This window comes from Oncorhynchus masou, chromosome 20 (assembly GCF_036934945.1).
Source record: "Oncorhynchus masou masou isolate Uvic2021 chromosome 20, UVic_Omas_1.1, whole genome shotgun sequence".
Taxonomy (NCBI): Eukaryota; Metazoa; Chordata; class Actinopteri; order Salmoniformes; family Salmonidae; genus Oncorhynchus; species Oncorhynchus masou.
This window is the reverse complement of record NC_088231.1, coordinates 8,510,397-8,535,181: the sequence shown is the minus strand read 5'-3', so window position 1 is coordinate 8,535,181 and position 24,785 is coordinate 8,510,397. Positions and strand designations below refer to the sequence as shown.

General features: G+C 41.4%; 2 protein-coding genes across 3 annotated transcripts; one reads left to right on the top strand and one right to left on the bottom strand.

Annotated features, from left to right (window-relative positions):
* Positions 1-204: 204 nt before the first annotated feature.
* On the bottom strand, positions 205-10,415 carry si:dkey-9i23.16 (uncharacterized protein LOC571915 homolog). The gene is made up of 6 exons (XM_064926214.1): positions 10,278-10,415; positions 6,315-6,396; positions 5,816-5,929; positions 1,160-1,216; positions 703-852; positions 205-542 (listed from the first exon to the last, which is right to left on the bottom strand). The coding sequence occupies exons 2-6, from the start codon at positions 6,393-6,395 to the stop codon at positions 417-419; spliced, it is 528 nt and encodes a 175-aa protein (XP_064782286.1). The 5' UTR covers position 6,396; positions 10,278-10,415; the 3' UTR covers positions 205-416.
* A 63-nt stretch (positions 10,416-10,478) lies between these two features.
* Positions 10,479-23,724, top strand: tmem176 (transmembrane protein 176). Of its 2 annotated transcripts, none has more exons than XM_064926213.1 (7): positions 10,479-10,642; positions 10,818-10,968; positions 11,456-11,566; positions 11,784-11,840; positions 14,964-15,125; positions 21,936-22,052; positions 23,365-23,724. In XM_064926213.1, the coding sequence occupies exons 1-7, from the start codon at positions 10,479-10,481 to the stop codon at positions 23,422-23,424; spliced, it is 822 nt and encodes a 273-aa protein (XP_064782285.1). In that variant the 3' UTR covers positions 23,425-23,724. The 2 variants fall into 2 exon arrangements, with proteins under 2 accessions (XP_064782285.1, XP_064782284.1); XM_064926212.1 differs by having other exon boundaries at positions 10,770-10,968.
* The last annotated feature ends 1,061 nt before the right edge of the window (positions 23,725-24,785 follow it).

Below are 24,785 nucleotides of genomic sequence, written 5' to 3'. Positions count from 1 at the left end.
CAATATCTGTCATCATGACTCTCACTATAAACGCTTACTAATAAAACATATTGGCAGCACTATATGTATCCCACAAGTAATGACTAACCACAAGTGAAACAGTACGGAAAGAATATGTTGTTCCTGATATTTCTAGGTTATTATGAAAAGCCAGTTTACACTGAACACACAACACTCAATCTAAATAAGCATCAGAAGTCCACAGAGTTTATACAAATTATTTTATTAGATTTATCAAAAAATGGTAAGCCTGTAAAGCTGGAAAGGAATAAACCAACCCATGAAAAAAACAAACATGAACTTGAACAAGTTAAAGGAAATGTGGTCACTGATAAAAATATGATAAAACAGATTAATATTTTTCTAAAGTAGGTTTTTCAACTAGCATCAATTGGTTAATCAGTTTGACTAATTGATCAATTGATCATTCGGCACATTCCCACTCTGAGTCCCTTGAGTGCAGACAAAGAGAGGAGAGAGTGGAGGATAAGAGCCCCCAGGTCATAAATGATGAGTAGGACTGTGACACTCCTGAAGAACCCCTGGGACCGAGAAAAAGACAAGGAAGGATAAACAACAACACACAAAAAACACAGTGCCACACACAATACAGGGCACTAAAATAGCATAGCGGCAAACAAGACAAACTGTCCACAGACACACCCACACTCATCAACCACCCACCCACAAATCAGTCCTTACCTCCAGGTACTCTCCCGGGCACAGGTCGATGCTTGGCAGAGTGCAGGGTTCAGCAGTGCCCTGGACGGAGTGTAGGGAGACGCTGTACATACACAGAGCCAGTAGGCCCGCCAACAGGCTGGCCACGTTAGTGTAGGCACAGCCCGTCAGCTGGGGAGAAAGACACAACATGGAAGATAGAGTAAGTAGAGACAGGAAAATCTCCTGGCCCCAAAGATGAAACTGTTCCTAAGAGAAAAAAGGTCTTGGACCTAAATGTTGCTATATAATGGATGTATCTTCTCATGCACGTAATAGGGTATATACATTGCACAGTAGCCCATGGGCAACATGTTCAGCCCAATATGTGGACTACTGTACAGGTAGACCTATGTGGACATTTGAAAAATGGAATCGATTACACCCGTTTAGAGCAGTGTATATTCCAATGCAACATGTGGCTGTTGTAATGTCTTACTAGCTGTCTGCTGGGAGACTTCTCACAGGCGAAGGCGAACGACCCTGCAGTCACAAACTTTAAAAGAAAGTAGAAACAATATCTGTTGTTTCAATTGCTACAGATGTGAAAAAAGAAAACCAAACCCTCCAATGATGCACACAATATAACATATCGCCTATGCATATAAACAGAAGCCAGAGGAAGCTTGGCACCTTAATTGGGGAGGAAGGGTTCATGGTAATGGCTGGAGCAGAATTGGTAGAATGGTATCAAATATATCAAACACATGGTCACCCTTCAATGTTGTGATGCAAAAATATTGGCTAAATGTATTGCTGATAGAATAAACAAGGTCCTACCGGACATTATTCATCACAATCAGACAGGATTGTTAAAGGAATATATATTGGAGACAACATTAGGCAACTACTAGAAATAATGGAAAACAATGAGAAAAACGATCATTTTAGCAGATTTTGAGAAAGCATCTGATACAGTCCCTGGATTTTTTAACTCTCTCATAAGATGGGTAAAAGTCATGCATAACAATCCTTTATGTGAGATAATAAATAACAGTTACTTCTCTGAGAACTTTGAATTGTCAAGAGGCGTAAAACAAGGTTGCCCTCTGTCACCATACCGCTTTATTATGGCCATTGAATGGAACATAATATTTTGTGTAATTTTGGAGTCACTTTTATATTGTAAATAATAATAGAATATGTTTCTAAACACTTCTGCATTAATGTCGATGCTACCATAATTATGGATCATTCTGAATGAATCGTGAATAATGATGAGTGGGTAAGTTACAAAAGCACAAATACCATTCCCACCCAAAAGTACTAACCTCCCATGTTATTGTAATGGTGAGAGGTTAGCATGTCTAGGGGTTATTATATTTGTGCATCTGTAACATTAATGTAGAAGTGTTTAGAAACATGTTATATTCTTATTTACAATATACATTATTTACCATTAATTTCTATTGGGCACAAACAAATCTGAAACAGAACCAAAAACAAACAGCAAATATATCCAACAAATTTGTAGTTACAAGCTTGATGTAGTCATTGTGTGCTATGAATAATTGGACCAAACACTTTTTACTACTTTAATACATACAGTGGGGCAAAAAAAGTATTTCATCAGCCACCAATTGTGCAAGTTCACCCACTTAAAAAGATGAGAGAGGCCTGTAATTTTCATCATAGGTATATATGACAGACAAATATGACAGACAGAATGAGAGAAAAAAATCCAGAAAATCACATTGTAGGACTTTTAATGAATTTATTTGCAAATTATGGTGGAAAATAAGTATTTGGTCACCTACAAACAAGCAAGATTTCTGGCTCTCACAGACCTGTAACTTCTTCTTTAAGAGGCTCCTCTGTCCTCCACTCGTTACCTGTATTAATGGCACCTGTTTGAACTTGTTATCAGTATAAAAGACACCAGTCCACAACCTCAAACAGTCACACTCCAAACTCCACTATGGCCAAGACCAAAGAGCTGTCAAAGGACACCAGAAACAAAATTGTAGAACTGCACCAGACTGGGAAGACTGAATCTGCAATAGGTAAGCAGCTTGGTTTGAAGAAATCAACTGTGGGAGCAATTATTAGGAAATGGAAGACATACAAGACCACTGATAATCTCCCTCGATCTGGGACTCCACACAAGATCTCACCCCGTGGGGTCAAAATGATCACAAGAACGGTGAGCAAAACTCCCAGAACCACACGGGGGGACCTAGTGAATGACCTGCAGAGAGCTGGGACCAAAGTAACAAAGCCTGCCATCAGTAACACACTACGCCGCCAGGGACTCAAATCCTGCAGTGCCAGACGTGTCCCCCTGCTTAAGCCAGTACATGTCCAGGCCCGTCTGAAGTTTGCTAGAGAGCATTTGGATGATCCAGAAGAATATTGGGAGAATGTCATATGGTCAGATGAAATCAAAATAGAACTTTTTGGTAAAAACTCAACTAGTGTTTGGAGGACAAATAATGCTGAGTTGCATCCAAAGAACACCATACCTACTGTGAAGCATGGGGTTGGAAACATTATGCTTTGGGGCTGTTTTTCTGCAAAGGGACCAGGACGACTGATCCGTGTAAAGGAAAGAATGAATGGGGCCATGTATCGTGAAATTTTGAGTGAAAACCTCCTTCCATCAGCAAGGGCATTGAAGATGAAACGTGGCTGGGTCTTTCAGCATGACAATGATCCCAAACACACCGCCCGGGAAATGAAGGAGTGGCTTCGTAAGAAGCATTTCAAGGTCCTGGAGTGGCCTAGCCAGTCTCCAGATCTCAACCCCGTAGAAAATCTTTGGAGGGAGTTGAAAGTCTGTGTTGCCCAGCAGCAGCCCCAAAACATCACTGCTCTAGAGGAGATCTGCATGAAGGAATGGGCCAAAATACCAGCAACAGTGTGTGAAAACCTTGTGAAGACATACAGAAAACGTTTGACCTCTGTCATTGCCAACAAAGGGTATATAACAAAGTATTGAGATAAACTTTTGTTATTGACCAAATACTTATTTTCCACCATAATTTGCAAATAAATTCATTAAAAATCCTACAAATGTGATTTTCTGGATTTTCCCCCCCTCATTTTTCTGTCATAGTTGAAATGTACCTATGATGAAAATTACAGGCCTCTCTCATCTTTTTAAGTGGGAGAACTTGCACAATTGGTGGCTGACTAAATACTTTTTTGCCCCACTGTATGTATGCGAGAGCTGTGTATGCATCTCTGTGTGTGCGTCTCTGTGTTCCTCTAGAAAAGAGGTAAAACAGAAAGTTTGCCTGGATTAAAGTCCCTGGCCATTAGGAGCACCGCTTCTTGATGAGCATTTTCTTGTTTGCGGTCTTAGTGCCAGCATCGGTTTGTGGTGGTAAATAGACGGCTATGAATAATATAGATTATAACTCTCTTGGTAGATAGTGTGGTCTACAGCTTATCATAAAGTACTCTACCTCAGGCGAGCAGTACCTTGAGACTTCTTTAATATTAGACATCGCACACCAGCTGTTATTGACAAATAAACACCCACCCCCTCTCTGTAAATGCCGATGCATGGAAAATACCACCAGCTCTATATTATCCGTGTTGTCGTTCAACCACGACTCGGTGAAACATAATATATTACAGTTTTTAACGTCCCGTTAGTAGGATAGTCTTGACGTATATCATCAATTTTGTTTTCCAATGATTGCACGTTGGCAAATAGAACAGATGGTAGTGGGGGTTTACTCACTCGCCTACGAACTCCCAGAAGGCAGCCCGACCTCCGCCCCCCTTTTCTCTGTCTTTTCTTCACGCAAATGACGGAGATTTGGGCTCATTCCCGAGGAAGCAGTATATCCTTTGCATTGGACTCGTTAAAGAAAAAAATCTTTGCCCAGTTTGAGGTGAGTAATCGCTGTTCTGATGTACAGAAGTTACTTTCGGTCATAAGAGATGGTAGCAGCAACATTATGTACAAAATAAGTTAAAATATAAGTTACAAACAATGTGCAAAAACTAACAAAATAGCACAGTTGGTTCGGAGCCCGTAAAACAGCAACCCTCCGGCGCCATTCAAAGCTGTCATCAAGGCAAAGGGTGGCTACTTTTAAGAATCTCAAATATAAAATATATTTTGATTTGTTTGACAGTTTTTTGGTTACTACATGATTCCCTATGTGTAATTTTTTAGTTTCGTCATTGTGTCACTTCTAATCCAAAGTGCTGGAGTACAGAGCCAAAACAATAACAAAAATATGTCACCGTCCCAATACTTTCGGAGCTCACTGTATTGCCTAATTAAATAAAGGTTCAATTAAAAAATGTAAAAAATAAAACCACAATTGACACATCAATCCCTTCGCTTCAATTTAAGCTATTATATAAATACTTGCTACAAAATGAATGCTCAATACAGTATATGGGGCATTGAACAGTCAGCCTTGTTCAGATTCTGCCACGAGGAAACAGAATCAATAGAATATATTTTCTGGTACTGTCCATCGTGGCTCACTTTTTTAATCAGGTCCAGGAATGGTTGTTTATGTCATAATATCAGGGTTCAGATGGAACTACAAAATGTATTGTTATGGGATCTGAAAAAAAAAACCGATCAGTCAATGGGAAATATCATTATACTCTTGAGTAAAGTATGTATTTTTAGGGCAATATCGGTAGAAATGTAACAAATAGATAGGTTCAGGACCCTCGTAAGACCCTCACAGTCAAATGGAGGGATGTATTGCAAAAGAAAATAGCAAAATGGCATTATACTGAGAAAGATGGGTTAATCTGTGGATATCGGAGGGTTGGAGTTAAGATCAGAATGAATGGTGGATTGGCCAATGTGGGTGAAAATCCAGCACTTGAACAAATGTGGAATATGTGTATCATTTTTCAACGACAGGTACTGTAAATGTGAGAGAAATAGCTTTAAGTAGCAGTAGAACTATTGTTGTCCATTAGTTTACTCCAATTAGAGTAGGGATGGTACGGCAAAGGGGGAAAAGTATAGAGAGAAATAAAACAACATGGTTTCCATGTCTTTGATGCCATTCCATTTGCTCCGTTCCAGCCATTATTATGAGCCGTCCTCCCCTCAGCAGCCTCCTGTGACAGAAACAAAGTTATTTATGGCTTTATTAAATTAGGATCTTACCAGGAAGCCAATAAATAAAGGGAGCATAAGTTGTAGTTTGGGTAAGCCAATGTCCATGTAGTACAGAGGCACAGCCAGCAGCACCTGGAATAGACCCAGCAGTATCGACACCACCTGGTGGAGAAAAGAGAGAACTGTGACGATGATTGCATAACTCAGCGCTGTGGTCCGATTCTAGCCTTCTCCCAGTTCCATTCATTCTTGCTCATGAGAAATGACTAGTGCAAAAAGTATGATGAGGACAATCGGTCCTTCTCGCTCTTGCTTTCACCAGTCCAATGCGTTTAAGTCCATGAGGAGGAAGTGAGCAAGTGCGTACTCCGTGGAGCAAGTGTCTGATGCATGTTGACAAGAAAGATATATGAATTCCACTATTAAAAGACAATCGAATGGTACAATAAGGAGGGAAAGAGCAGTCTGGTAGATGTATTGACTATCTATATGTATGAGTGTTTAGTAATCATTCAATTCATGTCCATTACTCATTCATTTCTCTTACCGCTACAACTTCTGGGTCAAACTTGATGAAGAGGCGATGTAGTTTAGGACCACCTGTTGCTGACTCAGTGGTTGACATCATCCTGAATTAAAGGGTTTGGTCCAGGAGTGAGGAGAGGAAAGATAAAAAAGAGAGAAAAAATGAAGAGAGAAGAGAAAGGAGAGAGGAGAGGAGACATGCTTATCAGAATCAATCACAAAATGTAACCAATGCAAGGCCCTAAAAATTGTACATTGACTCTGTACCAGTACCCCGCCCTGTATATAGTCTCGCTATTGTTATTTTACTGTTGCTCTTTAATTACTTGTTACATTTATTTCTTCTTCTTATCTGTATTTCTTAAAACTGCATTGGTGGTTAGGGGCTCGTAAAGTAAGCATTTCACTGTAAGGTCTACGACCTGTTGTATTCAGCATTTCACTGTAAGGTCAACGACCTGTTGTATTTGGCGCATGTGACTAATAACATTTGATTTGATTTGACAAACACAAAATGTAATCACAGGCACTGGAACGCAGATAAACGGTAGAATGCATGTTTGCAATTTTGGGTTCTCAAAGGTTTGATTGATGATTCACACCGAGTTCTATGCTTCCAGCATGATATTTGAACTCTGCTTAAATAAAGGGATACTTCGGGATTTTGGCAACGAGTACCTCTTTTGATTGATTTAAATTATTTGACAATTTGTTAAATCAGTACATAAGGGCACTCCAGCTGGTGACGCCTCCACATACAATTTAAGAAAATCATCAAGGATAACACAATAAACCTTAACAGCCTACTTCCAGTGTGGTCCTTTTGAAGAAGTAAAGGGGAAGTGGGAATACAACAAGGTTAGGCAGCGATTGTAATGACAACAGACAATGACAGACAAAATTGTTGTTTGTTTCACAACATCCGATAATTAATGACATTTCCGTTCCAAATAAACAACTATGGACAGGTACATCTTCCTTGTCTCACATACCCTTAATATATAATCAATCAATCCCAAATATATATATATACATACATACATACATACATACATACATACATACATACATACATACATACATACATACATACATACATACATACATATATATATATATATATATATATATACACACACATTCATATATATATATACATATGTGTGTGTGTGTGTATATATACAACATGGACTCTGTTTTTCCAAGGTGAAGTGACAGCTTATTGTCATATAGCCACACACACACACACACACACAAGACAATCACAATATAATTAACAACACCTTTGAGACATGCTACTATTTAGACATTTTTTTCAGTGAGAACTTGAAACTACCTATGGAGGTTATATGTTTCAAATTCTTTGGAAGATTATTCCAAAGAATGTCAGCCGAGTATAAAAATGTTTCTTTCCCCATACCACTATTACATCTAAAAGGAACAGTGTCAGTTTCACTCCTTCTCGTTGAATAGTTATGGTTATCCCTTACTAAGTGAAAGTAGTTGCATAAGTATCTGGGGACCAGACTGTGGACAATCTGATGTACAAGACACAATTTTCTCTGAGCGACTCTCTCCTCCACTTTTAAGCCGTCGAAGGCTTTCAAAGTGGGAAGATTCGAGATGCTGGAAAGTTTAAGAATCATCCTGACTAATTTTGTTCTGAGTTGTCTGCAATGTTTTTTGCAATATATTGGGGGCACTACTGTAACAGGAAGAGCATGCATAGTCGAAGTGTAACTGAACAAGAGCCCCTGCCAATGTCCCCATTGCATTCTTATCCAGATATTTGGAGGTTCTAGCCAGGAATCTAATTTTATGGTTCACTTCGGCGATAACATTTTGTGCCATGCTCTCTCCTTTCAGATCTAGCACACATCCAAGATACTTAACAGAGTATTTTGCTGCGACTACATGTCACCTACTTCCACCTTAAAATCTGGGGATTTCCAAAGTTTCACTTTGTACCCGAACAACATGGACAACATGTTTTTCCAAGGTGAAGTGACAGCTTATTGTCATATAGCCATTTACTGAGGGCTTTCTCAACCACATTTAAATGACTTAAATATAAATGTAAAAATTGTCTTTGTGCGAAACCAACAGTGCAGAATAACCTGCATGTAGGAAAAGGTCACAGGTACGGGTAGATTTCAGATCATTTATATGCAATAGAAATAAAAGTGGACCCAGTACACTCCCTTGGGGTACTCTGCAGTTCAAGGTTTTGGGTTTAGACAGGGTCTCATCCACATCTACCATCTGTTTTCTTTCTTGCAGGTAAGAGCTGACCCATTTTACTGCTAAGTTGTTAAAGCCCATGGCTCTTAGTTTGATTAACAGAATCTCATGATTCACTGTATCGAACGCCCTTTGTAGATCTAACGTGACCATAACACAAAATGTCCCTCCGTCTACTTCCTTCCTTATGTTGTGAGTCAGATATAGTAGGCAGGTGTCAGTGGAATGGGATTTCATAAAGCCAGATTGGAGCTCATAGAATATGTTATGTAAAGAAATATAACTGTCAATCTGCTTGAACATAATCTTTTCCATGACCTCCGAATAAAGCCCACAGGATTGAGAGAGGCCGATAGTTTCCATGATCTAACTTATTCCCTTTTTTTATATACAGGAATGACCCTTGCAAATTTTAGTCCACTGGGAAAACAGCCGAGAACAATAGACAGATTCACAATGTGAGTTACACAAGGGGGTTATAATTACCGCAGCATCCTATAGAAATATAGGATATAGCACAGTTGACTCAGACACCTTTTCAAATGAAAAATCATCTTCATGAATCCCCTGCTGTGAGTAAAACATCTGGACCTGACTCTCCGCATAGCAACCTTCCTCGAATGTCCAAGCTAAGATGATCTACTTCACCAGAGTCATTGCCAAAATCCCGAAGTATCCCTTTAAGCATGTGCATGTTTATGTTGAGCTGTAACTGCAAGAGGGGCGAGGTTCATTTGACCTAGCAAGGACTTGGATTGTGGTGATGAGTGGTGTGAATGACTGGATGAGAGAGAGAGAGAGAGAGAGAGAGAGATTGAGAGGAGGGAGGGAGGGAGGGAGGGAGGGAGGGAGGGAGGGAGGGAGGGAGGGAGGGAGGGAGGGAGGGAGGGAGGGAGGGAGGGAGGGAGGGAGAAGGTGGAGAGGGAAAGAAGCATGGAGGGAGGTTGGGTTAGAGAGTCCGAGAGAGAATAAGAGAAAAATGGAGAGGGGAGAGAGGCAGGGGGGGGGGGGGGGGGGCTGAGAGAGAGAATGAAAACCACATGTCTGAGTTGGCCTAGTCCCTATTGGATATAGTGGAATGTTGCTGCTCGATGAAAAACAGATGTGCACAGTGGGCTTGGGGAGAGACGGGGGCGGGGGGAGATGTATTACAATGAAATCAAGATATGGGGGCATGGGAACATTTCATTTCCAGACCAGCTTCACCAAACATTATTCTAGAGCGTAGAACGCTGTTCAAACACAGACCTCACTGCATGCACTATGCACTCTACTGTATTCGAAGTGGGGAAGGGTTTGCTTGTTTAGGCCAAGCAAACGAAATAAGAGGAGGGGAGAGAGGGAAGAAAACAAAACAGGGGAAAGAGCAATGAACTACGGTACATTAACACGGTCCAGCCGACTGGTTTGAACTGTATTGACGCAACATGAAGTTCAAGGACATGTGAATGTGAGGGGGGCTTGGGCAGAGCACCATGCACACATATCCGCCATAATAGAAAGATAGTCTTCTTTTATTTATTTAATTCGCCTACATTTTATTAAACCTTTATTTAAAAATACAGGTCAGTTAAAAACAAATCTAGAACGCCTATTTACCATTCTTATTTCTCAACCATCTTGATATGTTGCCTACACGTCAGGACTAAACTGCAATGTTCTCTCGATTCCCCCTGAAGATCAGCGCAACTTCATCCACCATTTACGTAAATTCATCAGATATTTTTTTTTTCAACGGACTTACCTTGAGGAAAACGGCCCCTGTTGATTGCACACGGTCCTTTATTTTGTTGCAAAATGACCGTGTAGGTCCAGGCTGTCACAAAAACTCGGATCAACTCGGAATGTTTATATTGACTATTGTATCACTGTCTACCAAGACGAGGGGGTGACAGTGGGCTAGGGGTGGAGGCTTCGCACCAGTGAAAGTAAGCTAATCCTACTCATGTTTCGTTCGTGCCAAGAACGGGCGGAGACACAAAAAGTTAAGGGAACGGACTCGGACTGGCTATGTTGCGAAATCAATTTTTCTAATTCGTGGATTCGGCAACAAGAAGTTGAGTTTGTGGAATTAGGCATACTAGTGGTTTTTATATCTGAAAGGAAAAGGTAAGATGCGTCGATTATCCTAATAGGTATTTTGATTGTTTAACGGTACACTCTGGAGGTTTCACTATTGTTGTATAATTAATCACAATTTAAATAAAAGTGTTGGTAAAGTGAATCTCTTTAATAGCATAACAATTGAACACACATTGCGTGTGTCCTTTTCCTGGACCCCCAGTGCCAAAGGACTCCAGAGCGCAAGGATGGCTGTGTCGGTCTCAAGGGACCTGTCAGTGAGCGTGACCACGGACATCAACTCGGATAAACTGACCCACAAACAGCAGGCTCTGCGCGAGAGCATCCAGAAAGGCGAGCCGAAGGCTTTGGGGGTGAGCGTCAGATGTCAAAGACTATTTTTACTTATTTATTTTTTTATAGATGGAGATGCTACAATAGGGGGTGGTTATTATTGCATGTTGTGTTCAGCCCTGTGCATTTAGTGTCCTGTTTTTTTTTCTCATTATATTTGACTGATGCATTCAAGAATGAAATACAGTATGTATTTGTACATGACTCATTATATTTACTGTCTCTATAAAGATGTCAGATTTGTGGTGAACGCCTGGAACCTAATGTGTTTGTGTCAATAAGACAATCATATTTTAAAACCCTTTTTACACCAGCAGTTCCCACAAAGTGCATTTACAGTAAACCGGCCTGTATGTGTGTGCTTGCATCTGTTTGTGTGTGTGATTGTGTGTCTATCTATCTATCTATCTATCTATCTATCTATCTATCTATCTATCTATCTATCTATCTATCTATCTATCTATCTATCTATCTATCTATCTATCTATCTATCTATCTATATGTCAGGTGTCCCAGATAATGATTGGGTTGATGGTGATGTCCTACTCCATCCCCCTCCTCTCCACTGAGTTCACAGAGGTCGTGACCTTTGGGGTGCCCTGGTGGAGTGGCCTATCGGTAACCTAGTAACCTAACCTTCACTCATACTCACTCTCTGTACTGAATGGTTACATAAGTTATTTATCAAATTTGTTATTGTGATTATCTCTTTTTTTTTTTAAAGTGTTGCCATTCAATTTCATTATTGTTTTATCAGCTAATGCACTCATTCTTTTAATCATTGTTTATGATATTTGATTGACAATTGGGAGTTGTTTATATCTGCTGTGTCTAGTTCATAGCAGCAGGAGTCGTTGCCATAGTGATGGAGAAACACAGCAGTATGAAATCGGTGAGTATGAATACCACCACACGGTATGCTTGCGTACACACACTCACACGAGTGATCTCATAACCCGCAATCCCCATGGTTATATCCTTGGGCCGTCCAGGTTTAGGGCAATGATGTATATAAACTCTGGATTGCTAATTCTATGTATTGGCCAATGAGAGGCTTTGAAGCCACTGGTCGGCAATATTAGCACTCCCCAGAAAATCAGTCCTCCATAGAGAGAAATAGTAATGGTGTCTTTTTGTAGGCACTAACTCCGCCATGGTTCATTGGACAAAGCCTATGGGGAAAATGAATGGCGTTTTTGTAGTTTTTTTGTTTGTTTAAAACCTCTTAAGGGTTGCAGGCTTTTTTTTCCAATTTCCACCTAAAATGAAATCCAATTGCCTGTAGCTCAAGACTTGAAGCAAAGATATGTATATTCTTGATAGTTTTTGAATGGAAACACTTTGAAGTTTGTGGAAATATTAAATGAATGTAGGAGAATATCACACATTAGATCTGGTAAAAGATAATAGAAATAAAAAACAAGAGGTTTCTCAAAAATAATTGTTGCATCATCTTTGAAATGCAAGGGAAAGGCCAAGACAGTGAAGTAGGATTCTAGGTGTCATTTAGACGTTGTCCACAAGATGGCAGCAGTTTGTGTGCAACGTTTCAGACGGATCCAGTGACTAATTACATCACTACACTATTTTGTATTAATTCTGTCAGGAGTTTGCCCAAATGTGCCGAATTGGTCAATTTAAGGATGTTCAAGTACATTCAACCTTTATTTAACTAAGCAAGTCAGTTAAGAACAAATTCTTATTTTACAATGAAAGCTATCCTCAAACAATAGCATGGTATTTTTTCACTTTAATAGCTACTGTAAATTGGACACTGCGGTTAGATTAACAATAAGACATGTCTATGTCCTGGAAAGTTGGCTGTTGTTTACAACGTCATTCTAGTCACATTATCGCATATTGAGTCCCGATTTAGGGACACCGATCCCATAGAGGTTATTAAACGCCCAAAATAAGGTTTGTAGTAAACACAGGCTTAGCAGATCTTGTACGTTTAGTTCTATGAGATAATCTTCATCAGCTAACATCACCTTTTGTGAATTTTGAAGAATTTATGTAATTGAAAAAAAGCACATTAAGCACTTCATATTAAAGGCTTCATAATTCATAAAGGTCATGTTAACTGACTCCTATCATCTCATAGAACAAAACTTATAAGATTTCCTAAGCCTGTGTTAACCTCTGACCTTATTGTCGGTGTTCATTTTTCGCATAGGGATGGCTGAATGAACCAGCTATAGGATTGAATGGAATTCGACATTATTTCATTTAAATGTTTCAAGGACAAAATTGGATGTATTTAAGTATTTTTGTTGTTTTAGTGGGGACAGTAACATTAATACTTTCGAAAAATTATACTTTAAGGAAAATGTTTTTAGATATTGCTTTATTTGTATGTTTAGCTCATATCGTATCATTTAAAAGTATGCATTAAGGTGTCTGTAATAGAATAAACATGGCAATAGCTTCCAAAATATATATATTTTTACAATGGTGTTGCGGTGCCAAGATGGAGGCACGGTGGGTTCAAAACAGTGCCCCTTATCATCTAGTGTTTATATATACATCATTGGTTTAGGGTTATGAAATATTATGCAAATGGAGGGCGGGTAGGTGGCAGTTGGGTTGAATAAAGAGAAAATAATACATAATTATATCTAGGCCTATAGACTACATTTAGGGTTTTCTTTCATGTTTTTGGCATTAGTGAGAAAGCCTAAACTTTGGGGCCTAACTTTACGCGCGCCAAATAGCCTACACGCCAAACGCTTTTGAGAACACATCGAACCACTGAGGCAAAAAGGACAATAATGGAGTTTAATTCAATAAGAAAAAGCTGCGAAATAGAGAGTTGAAAATACAGAGACGGGAGGGCCATAAAAGTAATGTTGGGAAAGATTTGGTGAAGTGGTAAAAGAGGATGATAACAGTGCATATATTATGTGTGAAGATTACGAATCGCTATACGTCAGTCACAAGATGGGGACGTCAAATAGGCCTGTGACACGTCAAGGGAACTATAGCCTACTGTTCACGTGGGTTTAATTGAAACTGGTACACTAACCTCTCACATAGCCTTAATATTAACTCCTGCAAAATTAAGCATTTCTAGGGTAAAATTATACACCAAATGTACATTTTGACTCGGGAACAGGAGTAGAGAAATATTATTTATTTCAGAATCTTGAGAGAATGTGAATATGCACAGTCAGGGACCGGCTGTAGAGCTGCGATCTATCAGCGTCATAAAAGCTGATAGTATTTCAACCACATAAATACGCATCCAAGCCAAACTCAAATCTTATCAGAAACATGTTGGGCCATTTTCACAGCTTTCAATTTCCTTACAACTGGTCAAACAGATTCTGGTGGGTAAGGGTTTATTTCGTTTTTCTAGGAAACATATAATGACAGAAGAGAAGCTGCATGTATCCAATAATAGACAAGTTGACTCACAAATAGCCTAGCAAAATTATAAGCAGAAACATATCTAAAATAGGCACACAAAAAAATCCAGCACTCCCGGTCAAAAACAATTCTGCCATCTCTGACTCTAGCCTACAGCGCATTTATTTATTTATTTGTGGGTCGGGTGCGAGCCTCAGATTTTCAATTTATCACAGATAGACACACACACACACACACACACACACACACACACACACACACACACACACACACACACACACACACACACACACACACACACACACACACACACACACACACACACACACACACACACACACACTACATTCTAAAAATGTACACCATAATCAATGAGGTCTGGCCCCTGACTCCCACCCCTATCAATTCAATTCAAGGGGATTTATTGGCATGGGAAACATGTGTTAACATTGCCAAAGCATTTGAGGTGGATAATATACAGAAGTAAAATAAACAAAAATGAACAGCAAACATGACACATACAGAAGTTTCAAAACAATAAAGACATTACAAATGTCATATTACGTATATATACAGTGTTGTAACGATGTACAAATCTCTTCCTCCCTCTCTCTCTCTCTCTTTCTCTCTCCCTCCGTCCTTCTAGATGGGTGTGTGTATGGTGGTGACACTGGTGGCCATTTTGGTTTCTCTCCTGGCCCTTATCATCTACTTCATTGATCTCCACAACAACCCAGAGGCACCGTGTAACGACCCCGCAATACACGACAGGCAGGAGTATGAATGTAACCACCAGCACTATGCCACCGTTAGTACCTCTTTCATCATTGGTCTGTTTGTGTGTGTGTGTGTGTGTCGCCAGTATCCAGTATCAGTCAAAAGTTTGGACACACCTACCCGTTCAAGGGTTTTTCTTTATTTTTACTATTTTCTACATTGTAGAATAATAGTGAAGACATCAAAACTATGAAATCACACATATGGATTCATGTAGTAACCAAAAAAGTGTTAAACAAATCAAAATATATTTGAGATTCTTCAAAGTAGCCACCCTTTTCCTTGTTGACAGCTTTGCACACTCTTGGCATTCTCTCAACCAACTTCATGAGGTAGTCACCTGGAATGCTTTTAAATTAACAGGTGAGCCTTGTTAAAAGTTCATTTGCAGAATTTCTTTCCTTCTTAATGTGTTTGAGCCAATCAGTTGTATTGTGATAAGGTAGGATTGGTATACAGAAGATAGCTCTATTTGGTAAAAGACCAATTCCATATTATGGCAAGAACAGCTCAAATAAGCAAAGAGAAACAACATTCCATCATTATTGACTGACATGAAGGTCAGTCAATACAGAACATTTCTTCAAGTTCAGTCACAAAAAACCATCATGCGCTATGAAGAAATTGGCTCTCATGAGGACCGCCACAGGAAAGGAAGACTCAGAGTTACCTCTGCTGCAGAGGTAATAAAAATAAGAGACTTGTTTCAGTCAGGAAGTTAAAGCTTAAAGCTTGGTCGCAAATGGGTCTTGCAAATGGAAAGTGACCCCAAGCATACTTCCAAAGTTGTGGCAAAATGGCTTCTGGACAACAAAGTCAAGTTATTGGAGTGGCCATCACAAAGCCCTGACTTCAATCCTATAGAACATTTGTGGGCAGAACTGAATAAGTGTGTGCGAGCAAGGAGGCCTACAAACCTGACTCAGTTACACCAGCTCTGTGAGGAAGAATGGGCTAAAATTCACCCAAACCGATTGTGGGAAAGTTGTGGAAGGCTACCCGAAACGTTTGACCCAAGTTAAACAATTTAAAGGCAATGATAGCTACCAAATACACTATCCGGTTCCGGGTTGGAGCGAGCGGTCGCATCTACACTTCGGTCCGCAGGTAGTATAACTTTTCATTACATTTTTCATTACATTTCATTATAGTACAACGGTTTGATTTTTTCTAATCTTAGCAATTTCTTCTTAGCTAGCTACATAGCCGTCTTTGTATCAAAGATAATTGCATAATTATCGTATTTCGTCGTCCTAACGTAGTCTACACTGCTATCTGCCCAGCAGCTAGCTAAGCAGCTAGCTAACGTCCACTGTCCACCAGCACTGTAGAAACTATTACACTCAACTGGACGACTCGATTAGCGTAGTGTCAGCTAGCTACATAGTTGTCTTCGCTGTCTTCGTATCCAAGATAATTGTGTAGTTTAGAGTGTGTAGACTTAGAGTGATTATCTTAATTTACCGAGGTTAGCTAGCCAGCTATTTGTCGTCCTTAACGTAGGAGATGCTGCTAGCTAGCTAGCCAACAGCTAGCCAACCTCTACCGAATTGAACTTCAACTACCCGGTCAACATTCCGCGTCGCTCCACAGGTAGTATCACATTTTCATTTCACTTCATTACAGTACAACGGTCTGATTTGTTTGATCGTAGCTAGCTAGCTACATAGCCGTCTTTGTATCTAAGACAATTGTGTAGTCTAGAGCGATTTTCTAGGTTAGCTAGCCAGCTATTGTCGTTCTTTTAACGTAACGTAACGCAATCAACACTGCTAGCTAGCCAGCTAGCCCCCGAATAGCAGCACTGTAGAAACTATTACAGTACAACGGTTTGATTTGTTTGATCGTAGCTAGCTAGCTACATAGCCGTCTTTGTATCTAAGACAATTGTGTAGCCTAGAGCGATTTTCTAGGTTAGCTAGCCAGCTATTGTCGTTCTTTTAACGTAACGTAACACAATCAACACTGCTAGCTAGCCAGCTAGCCCCCGAATAGCAGCACTGTAGAAACTATTGCACTCGACGGAACGACTTGATTAGTGTAGTGTCAACATCGCAGCCACTGCCAGCTAGCCTACTCCAGCAGTACTGTATCATTTCAATCATTTTAGTCAATAAGATTCTTGCTACATAAGCTTAACTTTCTGAACATTCGAGACGTGTAGTCCACTTGTCATTCCAATCTCCTTTGCATTAGCGTAGCCTCTTCTGTAGCCTGTCAACTATGTGTCTATCTATCCCTGTTCTCTCCTCTCTGCACAGACCATACAAACGCTCCACACCGCGTGGCCGCGGCCACCCTAATCTGGTGGTCCCAGCGCGCACGACCCACGTGGAGTTCCAGGTCTCCGGTAGCCTCTGGAACTGCCGATCTGCGGCCAACAAGGCAGAGTTCATCTCAGCCTATGCCTCCCTCCAGTCCCTCGACTTCTTGGCACTGACGGAAACATGGATCACCACAGATAACACTGCTACTCCTACTGCTCTCTCTTCGTCCGCCCACGTGTTCTCGCACACCCCGAGAGCTTCTGGTCAGCGGGGTGGTGGCACAGGGATCCTCATCTCTCCCAAGTGGTCATTCTCTCTCTCTCCCCTTACCCATCTGTCTATCGCCTCCTTTGAATTCCACGCTGTCACAGTTACCAGCCCTTTCAAGCTTAACATCCTTATCATTTATCGCCCTCCAGGTTCCCTCGGAGAGTTCATCAATGAGCTTGATGCCTTGATAAGCTCCTTTCCTGAGGACAGCTCACCTCTCACAGTCCTGGGCGACTTTAACCTCCCCACGTCTACCCTTGACTCATTCCTCTCTGCCTCCTTCTTTCCACTCCTCTCCTCTTTTGACTTCACCCTGTCACCTTCCCCCCCTACTAGGCAGGCAATACGCTCGACCTCATCTTTACTAGATGCTGTTCTTCCACTAACCTCATTGCAACTCCCCTCCAAGTCTCCGACCACTACCTTGTATCCTTTTCCCTCTCGCTCTCATCCAACACTTCCCACACTGCCCCTACTCGGATGGTATCGCGCCGTCCCAACCTTCGCTCTCTCTCCCCCGCTACTCTCTCCTCTTCCATCCTATCATCTCTTCCCTCTGCTCATACCTTCTCCAACCTATCTCCTGATTCTGCCTCCTCAACCCTCCTCTCTTCCCTTTCTGCATCCTTTGACTCTCTATGTCCCCTATCCTCCAGGCCGGCTCGGTCCTCCCCTCCCGCTCCGTGGCTCGACGACTCATTGCGAGCTCACAGAACAGAGCTCCGGGCAGCCGAGCGGAAATGGAGGAAAACTCGCCTCCCTGTGGACCTGGCATCCTTTCACTCCCTCCTCTCTACATTTTCCTCCTCTGTCTCTGCTGCTAAAGCCACTTTCTACCACTCTAAATTCCAAGCATCTGCCTCTAACCCTAGGAAGCTCTTTGCCACCTTCTCCTCCCTCCTGAATCCTCCTCCCCCTCCCCCTCCTCCCTCTCTGCAGATGACTTCGTCAACCATTTTGAAAAGAAGGTCAACGACATCCGATCCTCGTTTGCTAAGTCAAACGACACCGCTGGTTCTGCTCACACTGCCCTACCCTGTGCTCTGACCTCTTTCTCCCCTCTCTCTCCAGATGAAATCTCGCTTCTTGTGACGGCCGGCCGCCCAACAACCTGCCCGCTTGACCCTATCCCCTCCTCTCTTCTCCAGACCATTTCCGGAGACCTTCTCCCTTACCTCACCTCGCTCATCAACTCATCCCTGACCGCTGGCTACGTCCCTTCCGTCTTCAAGAGAGCGAGAGTTGCACCCCTTCTGAAAAAACCTACACTCGATCCCTCCGATGTCAACAACTACAGACCAGTATCCCTTCTTTCTTTTCTCTCCAAAACTCTTGAACGTGCCGTCCTTGGCCAGCTCTCCCGCTATCTCTCTCAGAATGACCTTCTTGATCCAAATCAGTCAGGTTTCAAGACTAGTCATTCAACTGAGACTGCTCTTCTCTGTATCACGGAGGCGCTCCGCACTGCTAAAGCTAACTCTCTCTCCTCTGCTCTCATCCTTCTAGACCTATCGGCTGCCTTCGATACTGTGAACCATCAGATCCTCCTCTCCACCCTCTCCGAGTTGGGCATCTCCGGCGCGGCCCACGCTTGGATTGCGTCCTACCTGACAGGTCGCTCCTACCAGGTGGCGTGGCGAGAATCTGTCTCCTCGCCACGCGCTCTCACCACTGGTGTCCCCCAGGGCTCTGTTCTAGGCCCTCTCCTATTCTCGCTATACACCAAGTCACTTGGCTCTGTCATAACCTCACATGGTCTCTCCTATCATTGCTATGCAGACGACACACAATTAATCTTCTCCTTTCCCCCTTCTGATGACCAGGTGGCGAATCGCATCTCTGCATGTCTGGCAGACATATCAGTGTGGATGACGGATCACCACCTCAAGCTGAACCTCGGCAAGACGGAGCTGCTCTTCCTCCCGGGGAAGGACTGCCCGTTCCATGATCTCGCCATCACGGTTGACAACTCCATTGTGTCCTCCTCCCAGAGCGCTAAGAACCTTGGCGTGATCCTGGACAACACCCTGTCGTTCTCAACCAACATCATGGCGGTGGCCCGTTCCTGTAGGTTCATGCTCTACAACATCCGCAGAGTACGACCCTGCCTCACACAGGAAGCGGCGCAGGTCCTAATCCAGGCACTTGTCATCTCCCGTCTGGATTACTGCAACTCGCTGTTGGCTGGGCTCCCTGCCTGTGCCATTAAACCCCTACAACTCATCCAGAACGCCGCAGCCCGTCTGGTGTTCAACCTTCCCAAGTTCTCTCACGTCACCCCGCTCCTCCGCTCTCTCCACTGGCTTCTAGTTGAAGCTCGCATCCGCTACAAGACCATGGTGCTTGCCTACGGAGCTGTGAGGGGAACGGCACCGCAGTACCTCCAGGCTCTGATCAGGCCCTACACCCAAACAAGGGCACTGCATTCATCCACCTCTGGCCTGCTCGCCTCCCTACCACTGAGGAAGTACAGTTCCCGCTCAGCCCAGTCAAAACTGTTCGCTGCTCTGGCCCCCAATGGTGGAACAAACTCCCTCACGACGCCAGGACAGCGGAGTCAATCACCACCTTCCGGAGACACCTGAAACCCCACCTCTTCAAGGAATACCTAGGATAGGATAAGTAATCCTTCTCACCCCCCCTTAATGATTTAGATGCACTATTGTAAAGTGGCTGTTCCACTGGATGTCAGAAGGTGAATTCACCAATTTGTAAGTCGCTCTGGATAAGAGCGTCTGCTAAATGACTTAAATGTAAATGTAATGTAATGTAATTGAGTGTATGTAAACTTCTGACCAACTGGGAATGTGATTAAATAAATAAAAGCTGAAATAAATCATTCTCTCTTATATTATTCTGACATTTCACATTCTTAAAATAAAGTGGTGATCCTAACTGACCTAAGACAGGGAATTTTTACTAGTATTAAATGTCAGGAATTGTAAAAAACTGAATTTAAATGTATTTGTCTAAGGTGTATGTAAACTTCCGACTTCAACTGTATATAATGTATTCTATTCTATTCTACTGTATCTTAGTCTATGCCGCTCTGACATGGCTCATCCATATATTTATATATATTGTTAATTCCATTCCTTTACTTAGATTTGTGTGTATTGGATATATGTTGTGAAATATTTAGATATTACTTGTTAGATATTACTGCACTGTTGTACTATAAACACAAGCATTTCGCTACACCCGCAATAACATCTGCTAAACACATGTATGTGACCAATAATATTTGATTTGATGTGATGGTCGAATTTTTGCAAAGAAAACACTATTAAAGAACATCAATAATAAGAAGAGACTTGCTTGGGCCAAGAAACACGAGCAATGGACATTATACCGGTTGAAATTTGTCCTTTGGTCTGATGATTCCAAATTTGAGATTTTTGGTTCCAACTGCCTTGTCTTTGTGAGGCGCAGAGTAGGTGAACAAATGATCTCCACATGTGTGGTTCCCACAGTGAAGCATGGAGGAGGTGTGATGGTGCTTTGCGGGTGACACTGTCTGTGATTTATTTAGAATTCAAGGCACACTTACCCAGCATGGCTACCACAGCATTCTGCAGCGATATGCCATCCCATCTGGTTTGCGCTTAGTGGGACTATCATTTGTTTTTCAACAGGACAATGACCCAACAAACCTCCAGGCTGTGTAACGGCTATTTGATCAAGAAGGAGAGTGATGGAATGCTGCATCAGATGACCTGACCTCCACAATCACCTGACCTCAACCCAATTGAGATGGTTTGGGATGAGTTGGACTGCAGAGTGAAGGAAAAGCAGCCAACATGTGCTCAGCATATGTGGGAACTCCTTCAAGACTGTTGGAAAAGCATTCCTCATGAAGCTGGTTGAGAGAATGCCAACAGTGTGCAAAGCTGTTATCAAGGCAAAAGGGTGGCTACTTTGAAGAATCTAGAATATAAAATATATTTTGATTTGTTTAACCCTTTTTTGGTTACTAGATGATTCCATATGTGTTATGTCATAGTTTTGATGTCTTCACTATTATTCTGCAATGTAGAAAATAGTAAAAAATAAAGAAAAACCCTTGAATGAGTAGGTGTGTCCAAACTTTTAACTGGTACTGTATGTTGTTACCCCAATGTGTTTGTAATGCATCATGTCTATGACTCATTGAGAAATTATATTTAATCTGAAATTATAAATCTCTCATATTCAAATGATCTGTTTTGTCACAATGCAATATTACAAATGATGTGTGACAAATGTTCTTACAAATTACTTGCTCTCAGTTTAACTTTAGCTCTCTCTCTCTCTCTTTACCTCAGGTGTTCAGTTATGGAGTAAAGTCGTCCCTCCTTCTCTTCACCATCATCCAGATCACCATCTCCTCAACACTCTCTTACATCCTGTACAAAAAGAGGAGGAGTTTCGGACCATACTCAGTAAGACGGACAGGAAAATACATTAAAGGGGAACTTTAGTATTTGATTCAATAAACAGTTGTAGATTACAAGATTACCATGTACATTATATATGTAGTATTTATTAGGATCCCCATTCTGCAGCTACTCTTCCTGGGGTCCAAACAGGGTTTAAACAATTACACCACAGTAAAACATAACAGCCTACATCATAAATAAAACAATACATCATAAAATACATTATTACTCTATTTCTGCAAATGTACAATATAAAGTCCACACTACCACAACATTACAATGTGTATGTGTGTGTGTAGAGTACATGCAGATTACAGATTACAGTGTCTCCTGGCCCATAGGCTACTTTCCGGGTTAGGAACCATCGAACCACCTAGGCCGTCATTGTAAATAAGAATTTGTTAGTAACTGACTTGCCTAGTTAAATAAAGGTTGAATAAAATAAAATGTAAAAAATGGTAAAATACTTCCCCTTTAATATTTTGTTTATCACTGTAATATTCATTATTATTTGGGGTATTATTGCTGAATAACCATGATCATATTCATCACAGGATGTGGTGGAAATAGATATTTACATTTTTTAACTTGGATTTATTTGCGGGTATGTTCAGTCTAAATGTTATTATTATATGTCTATTGTTTATGATCACAACATATGCTTGCCATATTGAAAACAAGAGTGCTGGCAATGAGGTATAATATTTCAAGACAGAATCCAAACAAAATTAAAGGGGGATAAAAACAACGCCTATTTTTTCAGAGAGATTTTTACCGTACAAATAAAATGTTTACAAGATTGTGTAAATACACAGAGGATGCCACAGGGCAGGCAATAGAGTAGTGGCAATAGAGTAGTGACAATAGAGTAGTGACAATAGAGTAGAGGCAATAGAGTAGTGACAATAGAGTAGTGGCAATAGAGTAGTGACAATAGAGTAGTGGCAATAGAGTAGTGACAATAGAGTAGTGGCAATAGAGTAGTGACAATAGAGTAGTGGCAATAGAGTAGTGGCAATAGAGTAGTGGCAATAGAGTAGTGGCAATAGAGTAGTGGCAATAGAGTAGTGGCAATAGAGTAGTGGCAATAGAGTAGTGACAATAGAGTAGTGGCAATAGAGTAGTGGCAATAGAGTAGTGACAATAGAGTAGTGGCAATAGAGTAGTGACAATAGAGTAGTGACAATAGAGTAGTGACAATAGAGTAGTGCCGTGGAAATTACCGCCAGGGACACTTGAAGTCAATGTAAAATGTTCCTTCACATTCGTTAATCTATTTTTCTACTCTCCCTTTTTCTTTCTTTCTCTCTTCCAGTCTCTCAATCAAGATGTTCCCTCGACTCCCATACTGGTCACTGCCCCCGACTTCAACTGACCAATAACAGCTGCAGAAGGACTTTAACTCACCAATCACATCTACAGACAGACTTCCACCAATTCCCCTGTCATGATACTGATGATTTGTCCGCCACTGATGGTTTGTTTAAGTTTCTACCATTGTGGCTTTTTGTTATGTCTTTGAATGTGTAACATGAAGCTGTGGAATTGATTTGGATGTGATTCCATAGTATGCAGTGTTTTACTACCATGCACTGTTAAATAATGGCTTCATTTTCCCTAAATTCCTCATTTGTTTTGTATATTATCACCTAAATAAAATCATTTGTATCAAAAATACTGTTCTTCAAAATGCATTTGTAAAATGACCTCCATCTGTTCTGATATTAAGTCCCGCTCGTCTTCTCTCCGGATAGTCAGGACAAAGTGTTCTCTCTCTCTAGAACACAAGTAAGCCTTGTCCGAGCCAGAACGGCCCATAGGGGCTGGAGCCTATCGCCTGTTTCTGCAGCGTGAGGCAGCGTGATGTACAAGTACACCTCATGGACAGGACGCTAGAATGCCTAGAATGACAGAACAACATGAAGAAGGTTTAGTCAGTAATGTCATCAAAAATGTCCTCTTAAGATTCTCCAGGAAGTGTTTCTGTCACTAGGTTATGGATGTGCTCTGGGAGCCAGAAGGAACCTCCAGTGGATGGCTGGAACTGAATGGAACCATTTGGAACAGTTGACTTCATGTTGGTTGGCTCCCATGTACAGTACACTTCCTGGTATCGTTCGAATCAAAGCCTTTTCTCCCATTCTAGGCACTAGGCCAGAGAGATTCCACTCTCGTCTCTATCCATTCGAAACACACACACACACACACAATGTGACTGGGCCGTCCAGCTGCCGACCTCCTGACCTCCCTCATCTCTTCCTGTTCTGTTCCCTCACAGTCTCTCCTTTCAGAGACATGGAATGTGGCCCAAATGGCACCCTATTCCCCATATAGTGCACTACTGGTCAAAAGTAGTGCACTGTATAGGGTATAGGGTGCCATTTGGGAGGGAGGCAGGGTTACAGGGTAGTGGAGTGGCTGAGCAGTTCACTGCTTTGATGGAGTCTGACTCCAGATTATTCAAAAAACTCATTGTTTTGTTTCTCTCTGGCCCCCTCTTCCATTCCATCCCACACTCTCCCTCCCACACACAATCCACCCCTCTCTTTTTCCATCCACCCTTCCTCACCTCCCTTTTTTTCTATATCATTCTTTCTTGCTCTTTACATTTACTTATTCACTGCATTATTACATTTGTTTTTTTTTATTTAAGAGGGACAAATATTAAAAGCTCTTTATAAATAAATATACATGATTATTTTCTCTCCCTCCCTCTTTTTCCCTCTCTCTGAACAT